Source organism: Brassica oleracea, chromosome C7 (assembly GCF_000695525.1).
Source record: "Brassica oleracea var. oleracea cultivar TO1000 chromosome C7, BOL, whole genome shotgun sequence".
Classification (NCBI taxonomy): domain Eukaryota; kingdom Viridiplantae; phylum Streptophyta; class Magnoliopsida; order Brassicales; family Brassicaceae; genus Brassica; species Brassica oleracea.
Genome location: NC_027754.1, coordinates 33801719 through 33815994, shown reverse-complemented (window position 1 = coordinate 33815994; position 14276 = coordinate 33801719). Strand labels below are relative to the sequence as shown.

Genomic DNA, 14276 nt, shown 5'->3' with positions numbered 1-14276 from the left:
AGAAAAGTAAAGAGTTTCAAACGTATAATCGTCTTCTTAACGAATGCAGATTTGGTATTTACTGTAAACAGTCAACGTCATAGCTAGAAGATGAAAGCCAGAGAAGAGACGTGGTTAGATGTCAATGGTCTTCAAAATGCAAGCAACTAAGCTTTGTTCTTAATTATTCTAATTAACTACTTAAAGTGGGTTTTGACCAGCTTCCTTGCGAGAAACATCAGTTAACGATTCGGAACAATACGTGTGTCTATTTGCTAATTGATTATTATGCCATGTAAAGACGTGGTCCTGTTTGTGTTAGGCGACCCACTTTGTGGATATGTTAAAGTAATGAACTAATGATCAGTTTAACTTTTTTTACTTTTCTAACGTCTCAATAATAACCAAGGGCAAAAGAGACTGCTGATATATGATCTACAACGTTTGAAGCCCTAGTATGTTATATACGGATCAGGTCTGCTCTCTTTATTTTTTAACCGTGACGTGATCTCAAAAAATTTCTAGATCCAAAGACTAATCAACATGAGTTCCGCATGATCCACGTTTTCTTACCACTTAAGATGCCCCGTATGACCAAGGAGAATATGACGGTACTCACAGGTGTGAGTCATTTACCAATATACCAATATACCAAGACCACTTAGTTTGCTCTCTTTATATAATCGAAGATCTTTCAATCATTTGTACCAATGGTCGATCAAATTTTTTTTTTTTTTTGAGAAACGGTTGATCAAAATATTGGTCTATTTTGTCCAGTTGATCATTGGATTGACTATTATGATTTGTTTTAATTATGCAGCAGAAGTGTAACTAGCCATGCTTAAACTCGTACTATAGGCAATAAATATATAATATATAATTTATAAATATCTAAATAAATATATAATACACAAGAAAATGCTTTCAAATATGCTTAACCAAATAAAGATAGTTTTTTGTGTTGTGTTCCAAGCTTTGTTTGGCTTTAATTGAGTTATCACTTTAGTGAACCAGTCTAGATTAACTGAATCAGAAAATATATTTTTAAATTGATGTGGACACTCAAAAAAAAAATTAATCAAGATTTGGCTTAACTAGTACAAAGGTTTCAACCTTTTTCATTAAAGTGCTGAATTATTGGTACTTTTCAAATATCTGATCTCTATAATATTATTTGACAAGTAAGTTTCCTACGTGTCGCACTCACGTTAATTCTCACAGTGGTTGATTATGTTGATACCCTTAATGAATTAAATATATCTAATTAATACTATTAAATATTTATTTTATATTATTTATTTTTTTCTTTTTTCTTTATGTTTTTTTTCCTTTATTTTTTCAAATAACCTATACAATAATTTTTTTTATATAAATTTTAAAAACGAAAATATCTTTTATATATAGTGTAATTCATAATAAGGAAAGTTCACAAAATAATCATGATTTTAAAGTAAAGAAATAATCTTCGCTTTAAAAAGATAATCCTAAAAAACATAATACATATTTTAAAATTTAAGCATTTTATTTAAATCAATCTATTTCTCATTTATTACAAAATAATTTAAATAACATAAACTAATACATATTTAATGAATATAAATTAATTTAATCTTTCTTTTTTATTTAATTTCCTTTTAATATTTTTCAAATAACATATATGATAAAGAAAATATTTATAAAACTTAAAACGAAAATATTTAATATATATAATGTGATGTCATAAAAGGAAAGCTTAGAAAAATAAACTTGATATTAAAGTAAACCCCATAATTAATCTTCCCTTTTAAAATTTATCGGTTATATTTTTATACAACTTTGTACCTATCATCACTTTATTTTTAAATTTTTATTTTTGCAAATTAACATATACAAAGTTACTAAGAAATGAAATATATATTTACACATCTAATATTAAAAACTAAACTAATACAATGAATACTGTTAATACAATTTGGTTGAATTAGATTAGAAATAGTTATACTTGAATTTGAAGGAATACATGTAACACAATATACCCATAAAATGAGTAACTAGACCAATCCAAAAATTTTATACAAAGTCAAACAACCTATTATTTAAAATAAAAAATTTTAAAATAGTTTCAAAAAGAATTTTTGACTTTTAAAATAAAAATTAAAAACACCATTTTTTTAAAAGAAAAGTTCAAATTTGAAAATGTATATTCGAAACTATAAAAAATATTTTTATTTTCATTATTTATTTAAATAACTATTTATATATCTATAAAGTAAGGGTAGAAGAATCTTGACCTTTAATGAAAAAAAATATTTGTAAGAATATCTCGTTAATAAAAATTTATTTATAAAATATTTTGTACATATATATTATGGAACAACTCAACATTTTACTAAATAGATGTGAAATTCTCAAATAATATTATAAATATATTAACCAACTATTACAATTAAGTATTTTGTATAACTTATATATGTATATACTAGTGGTATGTCCGCGCTTCGCGCGGTTATTTGATATTTGTGCAACATTATGTGTAATTTGGTTTGAAGAATTTGTGGTAGTTTTGAAAATTTTGATGTTGTATTACTGTGATCTATTGGTTGGAGTTCCATGATTTTGATTCTTACTATTTTTTTAAGCTTGAGTTTTGTGAGCAAAAAAAGAAGAAGAAAATCTGTAAAATTATTTTTTACTGTCATTGTTGTCGTTGATTGTATGTACAAAATATCGCGAACAAATCTCTCTTCTTCTTTTCTGTTCATCTGCATTTTTTTTATAACATTTTTTGGATAATCTTTATGTTTACCACTTTGTTGATATCATTTATTTATGATTACCATCACTCAAGAGACATATTCAAAAATATCTTCTTCATTAAGAAGTAAAAGACTCTTATACTTTTCTCTATATATATAATAAATGATTGTTTAAATAACAATAATAAAATATATTTTTTTATGTTTTCGAATTATACTTTTTCAAAATCAAACTTTTATAATTTTTTTTTTGAATTTGTTTTCATAATTTCTTTTTGAAATTCAAAATTTTTTTTTGAAACTATTTTTTTAGTTTTTGTTAATTATTTATTTATATATTAATTAGAATCCTAAATTTCATATTTCAAAATCTTACTTTATCCTTCAACTCTAAACCATAAGTTTCGATAAATTCAGATATTAAAAAAAAAGATCAGATTTTTAGGCATTAAATGTTTGAGTAGCATTAAAGATAGGATGTTTATTATGTACACATAGTATAAAAAGTTGTGAAGTGGCTATGATGATAGCATAATGATTTTACTTTCATTAGAAATCCTACAATTATGATGGTAGGACAATGGTATTTTCTTTAAAAAGTATAGCAAAAATGCTGATGACAAAAAAAATATAGCAAAAATCACACTGTGAAATCTGTATATATTAGTACTTAATTGGACATATTCAAAAGGGTTAAAGTAGAAAAAGTTACTTGTTATTACAACAACATAAACAGACCATGTTTTTTCACTTTAAAAACCTTATCTGATGATTCTAACTTGTGTTTATATCATCCATCATCTTCTTCTCCATATTTTACATATTAACTTATGGAGACCAAACATGTGTATTTGTAGATATAGATGCTCAGTAGAATAAATATTTGCTTCGAACCCTTTTATTGCTCATGATTGGCGTCTCACCTCTCCCCAAAATTTTTCATATCATCTTATAAGCGTCGGGTAATGCAGAGGCCAATTTGATGTCTCTTACAGGTAAACTTGGTGCTTTACATTATGATTCCAAATTCGGTTAAATCTATTCAGCCATACTCAAAAATAGACCACAAAATATTGGGATGATAGAAGCCATTACCATGTTAAATATGCAGACAGAACTATCTTGGATCCTGTGTGCCATGGCTTGTGGCTTAAACATTAGAATCTTCATCTAGGTCTACCAAAATCCTTGCTACGTGGTGCCATGACTTGTGTCTCGAGATGAGAAAACGCATGAATATAAAAAATTCAGAAATAAGCAAAAGCATTCCCCAGTGTCCTATTGTGCACTGTGAAGTGTATGATACTGGTTTGTATATATTTAAAATATTGTTTACAGGCTTTAATTGTTCTTAAGTGGGCCGAAAAATTGTATAATTTAATTTCCAAGTCAACATATGAAATATTGGTACAATGATGCGGTGGAATTTGTAAGCTTGTGTTTAAAGATATTCCATAATTTCCATTCACACAATTTTTCGAGTAATAAACATAGTTTTTGATGGGTTCGAAATTTTTTTAAACAGCCAAAACCAGTCAAAACACCACACAATAGATTTGAACTCGATTTTAGTGATGCAACAATTTTTTTTTTAATAAAAAAATAGGAGAGTAGAGTAACTGTGATTTGTGAAAGTCTAAAATGGTGTAATGGACACTCGGACTCTAAAGTTCAACCATGGAGGGCCTTCTTTGCAGAGTGTCCAACATCATCATCTAAAGTTCAACCATGTAGGCATCTCGGTGGTTGAACGGAGACCATTTAGTTCAGTAAGCTTCCCAGGGCATTGAAACTATGCAGTCTGCAAATTTATCAGTTAGTAACATGAAACTTAAAATAGAGTTAGAGGAGAGTGGTAAGATAGAGGCTAACCTCGGGGGTGTGAACTCAGAACATAAGCATTCAGCTCCGATAGTGTTATTGACTCGATCTTCTTGACACCTCCATCTTGCATCAGCCTGAGTAAAAGAAAGATAAAGGTGAGTGAAAAAAAAAAAAAAATTGACAAATCCAGAAGTCAGAGACAATGCCTATATCCTTACACTTTAAAGTAACTGATGCCTGCGCTACTCTCCTTGTCAAAGTAGAAATGTGTTCAAGAAGTTGAATTTAGGAAGAGTCGACCTGCAAATAAATGGTTCTTGTTAAACGCTTATGTAAATCACTCTATACCTCCAACCACTTTTGGATTAATGTTTGTCACAACAATGACCTTTGGAAATTATAGGACGGTTGAAGTAAAGGGTTATCAAATGTGTTCAATGAAACATACCAGGTAAGTCGGTGTTTGTATATTAGCCTCAACTGATTGTAACTGCAGAACCAAAATAGCTCCATCAGTATTAAGTTCATGCTCGAACAGGCAAAGCGGAAGCTTTGATTGTTTCTACTCACATCAGTGAGGCTAAGCTCATAAAGCTTGATTGACGCTTGAATCATAATTGACTATCAAAAACAAAAAAGATAATCAGTTAGCGTGAATTTTTAGCAGGTGTAAGTGTAAATAAAACTAAACCATGTAACCATTGTTACCTTTCCATCAACCAGAAGAAGATCAAACACCCATCATACTTATCAAAAAAAAAAAAAAAAAGATCAACACCCATCATGTCGCCTCGTTTCTTGAACTTCTGATCTTCGCAGGAACAAAGGATCTGGGTAACAACACTCTTCCTGCAGCGACCAGCTTTGAGGTAGGATAAATCAAGCTGTTGTTTCGGATTCTAACAGCGTTTGTGGTTTTAATAATCTGTAAGGAGTAAAAAGATATTCAGTGAAAAATCTCACATCTTATATATATATATATATATACATACAATCTATGAGAGAGCTTGATAAGTAGTACAGAGACATTGAAAAAGCATGTAGTGGGCATTGTTCTTTGAAAGTCATTATAGAGTAAAAGTTTCTTAGAAGCATCAAAGAGGAGCGGAAACGGAACGGAATAGGTTACGCAGAAAAGTGTCCACAGTCATCTTCAACGATGAGAAAAACCCTTAAATAATCATGGGCCTGAGAATGTAATTGTTGGCCCAAATTGTCACACTTAACACCAGAAGCCCATCACGACAGAACATTATTTCATGGCAAAGAAAGGTGGACACGTGTCCAAATATGTCACATGCTCATTCATGATGTGGCAGCATGAGAATGAGAGATAAGTCTGTTTTATTATTACTAGAGATTACATTTTTTAACTTTGTTTGATTTTTTTTATTTTGTCTTAGTTGCTTAATTATTTTTAATTTAATAGTTCAATATTTTTTGTACTTTATTTTTTATAAATATATAATATTATATTATTTTAATGCTATTTGTTCAATATATCAAAATTTTAGTTTTAAAATAGGATTATATTTTATGAAACCAAAAAAAAACCACGACAATAAGGATCATGAAGGTAGAGAAAAATATTTTTTCTTCTCTTTCGCAGAATTCTGCCTGTTTCTCATGTGGGATGATGTAAATGTTTTTTTTTATATTCTAATATTTAATTTCTATTTTAAACTTCTTATAAATTTAATTGTATTGTATGAAAAAATCAAATTAAAATTATGTGTTAATTCTTATAGATCCACCAATATGTTAATTGTTTTACTTTATTAGCTAATTTAAAATCTAGAAATTGTTCATTTAAAACTTATAGGAATTTTTTTTATTTTATCATGACATATTTCAAGTGATCATTTGGATAATTTATGATCAATAACTTTAAAAACGTTAATATATTTTGCAAGTTTCTTTGTATTTTTTGTTTAATTCAATTTTTTTTGAATCATCAATTTATTTGTGTCACATTGAGTTAAAAACTTCGTATATTTCATTTGGATATTTTTCTTAAATATATGTGAGAGTTTAAATAAAATTTAAGATAACAATAATTTTTAAATTTTGATAGGGAAATTCAGCTTTTTAAACAGAAGCTTTGAAAATTTGTTTCTGTTATTTTACTTAGTTAATTGTTCATAATTTTTATTATTATTTTTTTAAATTATATCATAGTATGATGATGGCTCATATTTCTATCAAGTCATGAAGTTAATCACTATATCAGAAGATTATATGAAAAGAAAAAAACGTAACATGGCTTTCGAAAATTTCTCCAACTTCAAATATGAGATGCTTTTTCACTATAATTATCTTAAAGCCATAATATTTTTTTAATTGATAAACTGGAAGGTAAAATATCAGATATGTTTACTTAATTTTCTTTCTATCTGTAATAATATTCGATAATCTTAATTTTTACTACAATATTTTTTTACATACCACACAATACTTTTAAAGAATTTACGTATACAATAGTGACTTTCTTTAAAATTTTAGAAAGTTACAACCAGTGACAAATCTATAATTTATTTTCATTTGGGACATCAGAGTATAAAATATATAAACTACACTTTATAACCACAAAAGTAATTCAAATTTGTTAAGTAACCAACCAAAATCTCTCTCTTTCTTCTTTTCTCTTTTTTTTCCGAGCAATCTTTCTTCCTTTCCCTATCTATCTCTTTGTGTCCCCTTTTTACAATTTCTTTTTGTTATTTCACTATTCACCTGATAAAATAACATTTAAAAAGAGCAAACATAAAAAGTCTTTAAACAACTTTCACAAAATCATAGGTGGCAGCTCCTCCTCCCAAAACCTAAGCAGATCCGCCATTGGTCACAGCTCGAAAATGTTTATAAGGTTAATAACCACTTTCTATTCCAAATTTTTGATCAAATTTTATAATAAATCAACTACTTTGTATTTTCAACACATTTCTCTTTACGGAGTGATGCTACAGACCAATAAAACAAATTATATACATATTTTAATATTATATTATATGTATGTAGTATTACCAACTATTTTTTGTTTATGCATTATCCTTACGAAGCAATGTTAGAAATTTATTTGTTTATGTTTGTTTTTTTGTTTTAGTTGAATTTTAAAAAAAGTTCCATCCTCCGTGTTCAATAACAATTTGCATAATATATAAACCCAAAAACGAAAACGTAAATATCTTTTAATACTTTGTCCTTTTTTTCCTAACTCCTAAGCAATCAATCAATAGTTTCTGAATCAGAGATTAACATTTAAAAATAATTGTTTTCCTACTTATATAACTTTTCATTTTCTGTAAATAATACGACAACACACACAGAAAAATTAATTACATTTTTTTTATCAAATACACCAAGTGTTTGGTATTCTAGTGAGGAGTTCAATTTCCGTCTTGGATTCATTGAGTCATTCTATTCTCTCAGCATATCAGTAACCTTCTGTTAACAGCCCATGTAAGAGCTGTAATGCATAGTTCAAAATGAGCATGCTGGTCGTCCATAATGTTATAGACATTGCAGATGCTATATTGATCATAATGTTATAGAGATTGCAGATGCTATATTAAAGGCATAACATGAGAAGTATGTGATACATTAACAGAGCATAGAAATAAAAAAGTGAAGGATAATACCTCTTCAATCAAAGTGAAGCTCTGCCGTGAGAAGCACTCTTAACTGGAGAAAGACATTGATCAAAAACGGCACCCAGAGATGATGATGAAATTTTTTTAAGCTCACGTTAGATGAATTGTCATCTGAGGGAACCTCTTTGATTGTTGCATCATTTCCCATTCCATAGTCCTCCAGTACAGCTTCTTATTCGTCTATTGAAATGCATCTGCACAATCTTTTTGATCAAAAGCAAAGGTTTCAGACTCGTACTTATCTATATGACGGTAAAGAAGGAAAGAGCCGAGAAGAAATGTGTTGTTTACCCGTTACTGTCTTTGTCAAATTCTGGACAGTTTTGTGAAGATTCTCAATACTTTCAAGCAATGTTTCAGTAATGAACTCGATGCAGTCAGATTAGCCCGTCCCTATCAATATAAGCCAAAATCAGAATTCCCTAGACACATGAGTTTTTTATAGAAAAATAAGGGAATGGAAAAATAGGGTGTATATGATAAGCCTAGTAACAAAAAAAAAAAAACTTACAGCATTCAGCATTCATGAGCTCCTTCAATTCTGCCTCTGTGAGTCTAGATCCAAATTTGGATAGTCCTTACTTCAGTTCTTCATATGTGATTGTTCCACTGTTGTCTGTGTCTATGTTTGCATACATTGTTTCTTAAATATATCTCAAGGATTGAATCTTAATCTCAGTTTAAAAATTCTTCGGATCTAACTTCTCCGACTCGTAATGAAGGGTTTCCATCCTCTTTCGCCAATTCCATTGATCCTTTACTCCACTTGCCTTTCACCCGACTGTGGACCCTATTTTATTTTTTTTTGGCTGAGATCAATTTGATAGCTAGCTAATTTGATTCAAGCGAAAAGGGGAACAATATGGCATACACAAAGGTGTCAGTGGAGACTCCAATATTATTCTTTCATTGTGTAGCGACTCTAACATTTTGTATGCGAAAAATCCGTACACACTGACAGAATGATACCGGAATCTCCCCTGCCAAACTCACTTGGTAAGGTTATGTAGTCAGCTATGTTGAGAGTTATCACTTGCCCCAAGATTCCCGTATAAGCACTCTCTCTCCGACCTTGACACCAAGTTGAGACATTTACAATGTTACATTCACAGAGAAACAACAAAATAAAAAAATATTATTTATATTGGTATTACTAAAAGAAGAGACGTTTAACATAGTAGCAAGAAGACTTTTGATAGAAGTCGGAAGGTGTGTAAACGAGAGGTGTTCTTGTGATTGAAATTGCAATAACTAACCTGGTCAGTGGGATTTTCAGTTTCTTCTTCAGATTTGCCTTTGCCAACTGTTCCATCAATTGCCTCTGACATCATATCTATCTCTAAACTTACAAAACACAAAACAAACATGACAAAGACCAATCTTTACCTTTACACTATGACTTAAGTATTACGCTCATAGAGATGAAAAAATATATTGTGTACCATCATGTCCAATGTGCAGACTGCTTCTGGAAATCCTTGATCACTTTAGGTTGTTTTGCCGATAATGAAAAGACGAAGGGCTAATCGGGTCGCTCCGGGTACGATTCACTTCCTCTTCCCCACAACCCTAACAGCCACAATCAAACTACAAATACCAAATTTTGGTAAATAATTCTCACAAAACGCTAATCGCACCAACAAAATTAATGTTGACAGGGGAAATAGAGAAGTGCAGGAACCCATCATTCAACGTTTCCTTCGATACGATTCCAAGAGTGATCCATTCAAGTGATGGGTCCGAAGGCAAACTTCTTCACTGGTGCGACTGGACCGCTCCATTATTCACCCAAGAAACCCCTTTTTTCTCTCGGCCAAACATAACCCAACAAATGACACCAAGAAACAAACACAACAGATTAGTACGTAGTCTGTTTGTGATGATTGTGATGATTCAAACGTCGAGAATCATTGGAATTTCCATCAGGACTCCATTTGTTCATCATATATAACCTGAATTTATAGAACCATCCACAGAAGTTTTAGATTTTGGTTGAAAGTAAGATTTACAAAGGGAACTTTATAGGAAGAGAAAGAAAGGGAGGTGGAACGATAACATATCTCACAAAGAAATGGGTAAAGAACAGGAATGAATGATTTAGAGGGGGTAGATATTAATTCACTTAGATATTAATTCACCGTAAATGCGAGTTGCAGACGGATGAACTTACAGTTTGGAACGTTGAGGGTGCGTGCAAGAGTCGTAGCTCGACTGAGACGAACAATCTAGCGTTGAAAGGGTTGTGGGCTTTTCATAAAATGGGCAACTTGAAATTGTTTTTAAGCTGAGTCGAAGTGGCCCGAGTTAATTATACGTAGAGTAAGCATTTGTTTGCCATGTCAAAATCGAGTCTTCTGATTGGATGATTTTCTTTGCAGACGTGGACATCCTCACCATGGCTTATATTTGTTTTTTAGGATTGTATATAGATAGATAAATAGATATATATATATATGCATTAAGTGTCAAAGACTATTATTGTTATATTTATTTATGTGACTTTGAATCGTTCAACACTTTAGTGTACTTTTACTATTTGATTCTCTAAACAACATATATTAAATTATACATAACTTACTAAAATGTATTTACAAATCTAAGAGATGAATCAAACTACATGAAATAACAAAATTAATTAAAATTTTAATCTGTGTAACAAAAATATTTTAGTTGAATCGGAAAAGTAAATGTTATCTAATATATCCAAATAATAACTAAACAGTCGAGATATTATATATCTAAAATTATACGTCTAATTGACTAACTAAAATAACATAATTTTATTTAAAACAAGCCATGCATTTTGATTACAATATAAATAACATAATAATTAAAAATTAAAAACAAAATATTAATAAATTATAATAATATATTTACTTTATACATAAGCACAAATAAATCACGTAGTAAACTTTTATTCAAGAATTTCTACTCATATTATAAAATGGAGTTGGCTACATGTCATTAGGGTCATATTTCGCCACAGATGAACCATATTTAATGGGCCTTAACCCGCTTAGATATGCAAACCCACGATTTAGAAAGAGTTCCAGTTTCATTCGATTTGCATATAAGAAAGAGTTCCATGACTCACCCAAGATAATAGTTCTTTTTTTAACGTTCATTTATTATGATCTTACAATTATGATATGAGAAAGATTACATAGACGATTCGACAACCGACAATACTACCTGCCTTATGAAGACCTACGCCTAACTGCATCACCTGAGCCGTCCTATGAAGATCCAGCCTGACCAGATTTACTTTCACCATGTTGAAGATCTCTTGTAAGCTTTTCTGCCGTAGTCTGCATAACTGTTTAATAAATCGCTCTCTCCAGGACTTGAAACCTGGATTTCCTGTAATCTGCAATAAATTGCATAGTCTGGGATTCGAACCCCAGACCTGGATATAGAAGCCTTTAAACATTAACCAGTATGCTACGATGCTGCTGCGCTCGAGACAATAGTTCAATTACTGGGTTTTGAATACTAATATGAGTTGAAATTTGAAACTATCTTTTGTATGAGAGTAAAATCCACATATGAAAATGACTAAATGAGACACTAAAAGTTAAACTTTTGTAGCAAGGGTTCAGACAGGAAGACGATCACATTAACTGTTTGTTTATGTGTCAATATAAAATTGTATACATTATATTATAGCTGAACGTTCAGCTATCACCAGCCACTAGTTGTTTTATAACACAACAGTAGTTAATAAAAGAATCTTGCATCTTTTATGTCTCTTCCATTAAGAGTTGACTTTTCTATCGAACAAAAGGCCTCAAAGCAATCCTCAAAAGACCACATTTGTCTCCATCATTAAACTTATAATTACAAATCACAACACACAATCAAACCCACATCATAGAAACAAAATCAGAATCTCACAATCTCATCAGAAAAATCCTAAAAAATGGTGAGACAAAGAAGAAAGACAGAGAAAGAAGAGGAGAAGCGAGAACAAGAAGATGGAGAACATGAGGATCCGAAGGTGCAGCCGAGGCAAAGAAGCGTGAGCAAAAGAAACATGCAATCTCTGGTGATCGGACTCGTTGGAGGTGCGTTGACTCTCGGTGCTTATTCTCAGACGTTTGTTTCTCCGGGACAATCGATCGGCGCCGGTCTCTTTGTCCTCTTCTTTGGATTGCTTGTCAGCGAAGGTTTCATATCTCTTTAAGGAAAAGAAGACTACATAAGTAAATTAAACCTATGCTTTTGTCTTATGTATTTTACTTAAATAGTCACCTATATGAGCGTTGTATGAGTAATGAGAGTATGGGCCTGACGAGAGTGGCCCATCAACATTCAAATGAGACAAAGACAAATTATCACCATCAGAAGGAGAAGAAGACAAAACAGAGCTCCAGACGTTTAACGGAAAGGAGCGTGGTGTCTAACAGATTTGAGACCTTATCCACTCTGGTCAATGATGAGTCATAGCCAGACTGTCCATGTATAGGAGAAAACCCTAGCTTCTTATGAGTTGTATATAAAGCATTGTAGAGGCTCATTGGAAAAATAACGCAGTTTTATAAAAATATTATTCAGAGACTATCTCTCCTGTTCTGTTTTCTATATGGTATCAGAGCCCTTGTAAGCTCTAACAGGCGAAACAATGGCGGCTCCTCTGTACCCTCTTCCCAGCAACGTCCATGTCGTGAGCTGCGTCACGTTGAAGCTCACTGACTCTAATTACTTGTTGTGGAAGACTCAAGTCGAGTCTCTCCTGTCCAGTCAGAAACTCATCGGCTTTGTCAACGTTAGCACCGCAGCTCCTCCTCCGACGAATCAGACCGAAAATGGTGGAGTTGTCACCACGGTTCCAAACCCAGCTTACGAGTCATGGGTCTGCTCCGATCAACTGGTCAGATCGTGGTTGTTTGGTACTCTCTCGGAGGAAGTGCTCGGCTCAGTTCACAGTGCTCATACGTCAAGAGAGGTGTGGCTCTCCCTTGCAGAAAACTTCAACAAGAGCTCTCTAGCAAGAGAGTTCTCGCTCAGAAGAAACCTTCAGCTTATGTCAAAAAAGGGCAAAACTTTGACTGAATACAGCCGTGAGTTCAAGTCAGTCTGTGATGCTCTCAGTTCTATTGGTAAACCGGTTGATGAATCTATGAAGATATTTGGTTTCCTGAATGGTCTGAATCGTGAGTATGATCCAATCACGACGGTCATACAAAGCTCTCTCTCCAAGTTCCCACAGCCCACGTTCAATGATGTCATATCGGAGGTCCAAGCTTATGACATCAAGCTCAAGTCTTATGAAGACAGTGCTACTGTGACTCCACACATTGCGTTCCAAACCCAAACTGGCTACTCAACAAACCCACCCCAGTACAACCCAAACTTCCGTGGTCGTGGTCGCTTCAATCAGAGCAGAGGGCGTGGTGGTTACTCCAGCAGAGGACGAGGGTTCACTCAGCACCAGTCAACTCCAACTGGAAACTCCAACCGCCCTGTGTGTCAAATCTGTGGACGCACCGGACACACAGCTCTCAAATGTTACAATCGGTATGATAACAATCTCCAGACAACGGAAGTCAATCACGCATCACTTCAAGTTGCAGACCCCTCTGGTAAGGAATGGTATCCGGACTCAGGAGCCTCAGCGCACGTCACTGCGTCAGTCACAAACCTTCAACAAGCAGAGCCATACAATGGTCATGACACAGTGATGGTTGCTAATGGGACTTACCTCCCCATCTCGCATGTGGGATCGGTCGCTCTCTCTAACACCTCAGGTACTATATCTCTTGATGAAGTGTTAGTTTGTCCGAAGATACATAAGTCTTTATTATCAGTATCCAAGCTTTGTGATGATTACCCTTGTGGTGTCTATTTTGATGCATCTAAAGTGTGCGTGATTGATCTGAATACTCAGAGAGTAGTGTCCAAAGGTCCTCGTCGTAATGGATTGTATGTGCTGGAGAGTCAAGAAGTAGTTGCGCTTTACTCAAACCGACAGTGTTCAGCTGATGCAGAAGTGTGGCACCAGAGGCTTGGGCATTCAAACTACCAGATTCTCCAACATCTCAAGAACAACAAGGAGATAGTAATGAATAAGAGCAGCACCAACCCTATT

At 32.5% G+C, this 14276-nt stretch overlaps 1 protein-coding gene and 2 long non-coding RNA genes across 10 annotated transcripts; 1 reads left to right on the top strand and 2 right to left on the bottom strand.

The window, feature by feature from the left end:
- Positions 1–4224: 4224 nt before the first annotated feature.
- Positions 4225–5683, bottom strand: LOC106304951. Of its 5 annotated transcripts, none has more exons than XR_001262878.1 (6): positions 5247–5670; positions 5109–5159; positions 4987–5028; positions 4757–4838; positions 4587–4672; positions 4225–4515 (listed from the first exon to the last, which is right to left on the bottom strand). It is a non-coding gene; the product is annotated as an uncharacterized LOC106304951 (long non-coding RNA). The 5 variants fall into 5 exon arrangements; XR_001262879.1 differs by having other exon boundaries at positions 4987–5159; positions 5247–5463; positions 5531–5670; XR_001262880.1 differs by having other exon boundaries at positions 4987–5159; positions 5247–5463; positions 5560–5670.
- A 1505-nt stretch (positions 5684–7188) lies between these two features.
- LOC106304716 lies at positions 7189–10418 on the bottom strand. Of its 4 annotated transcripts, XR_001262814.1 has the most exons (9): positions 10359–10418; positions 9631–10140; positions 9445–9527; positions 9182–9259; positions 8700–8978; positions 8480–8581; positions 8283–8391; positions 8177–8219; positions 7819–8004 (listed from the first exon to the last, which is right to left on the bottom strand). It is a non-coding gene; the product is annotated as an uncharacterized LOC106304716 (long non-coding RNA). The 4 variants fall into 4 exon arrangements; XR_001262812.1 differs by lacking the exon at positions 7819–8004 and adding an exon at positions 7189–7271 and having other exon boundaries at positions 8177–8391; XR_001262813.1 differs by having other exon boundaries at positions 7810–8004; positions 8177–8391; positions 9445–9532.
- Positions 10419–11938: 1520 nt separating this feature from the next.
- Positions 11939–12453, top strand: LOC106305036. The gene has a single exon (XM_013741416.1). It carries the CDS (start codon positions 12108–12110, stop codon positions 12369–12371), a length of 264 nt encoding a protein of 87 aa, XP_013596870.1. The 5' UTR covers positions 11939–12107; the 3' UTR covers positions 12372–12453.
- Positions 12454–14276: the final 1823 nt, after the last annotated feature.

Coding starts and splice junctions, on each gene's coding strand:
- LOC106305036 (XM_013741416.1), top strand. CDS start 12,108: ATGGTGAGACAAAGAAGAAAGACAGAGAAAGAAGAGGAGAAGCGAGAA.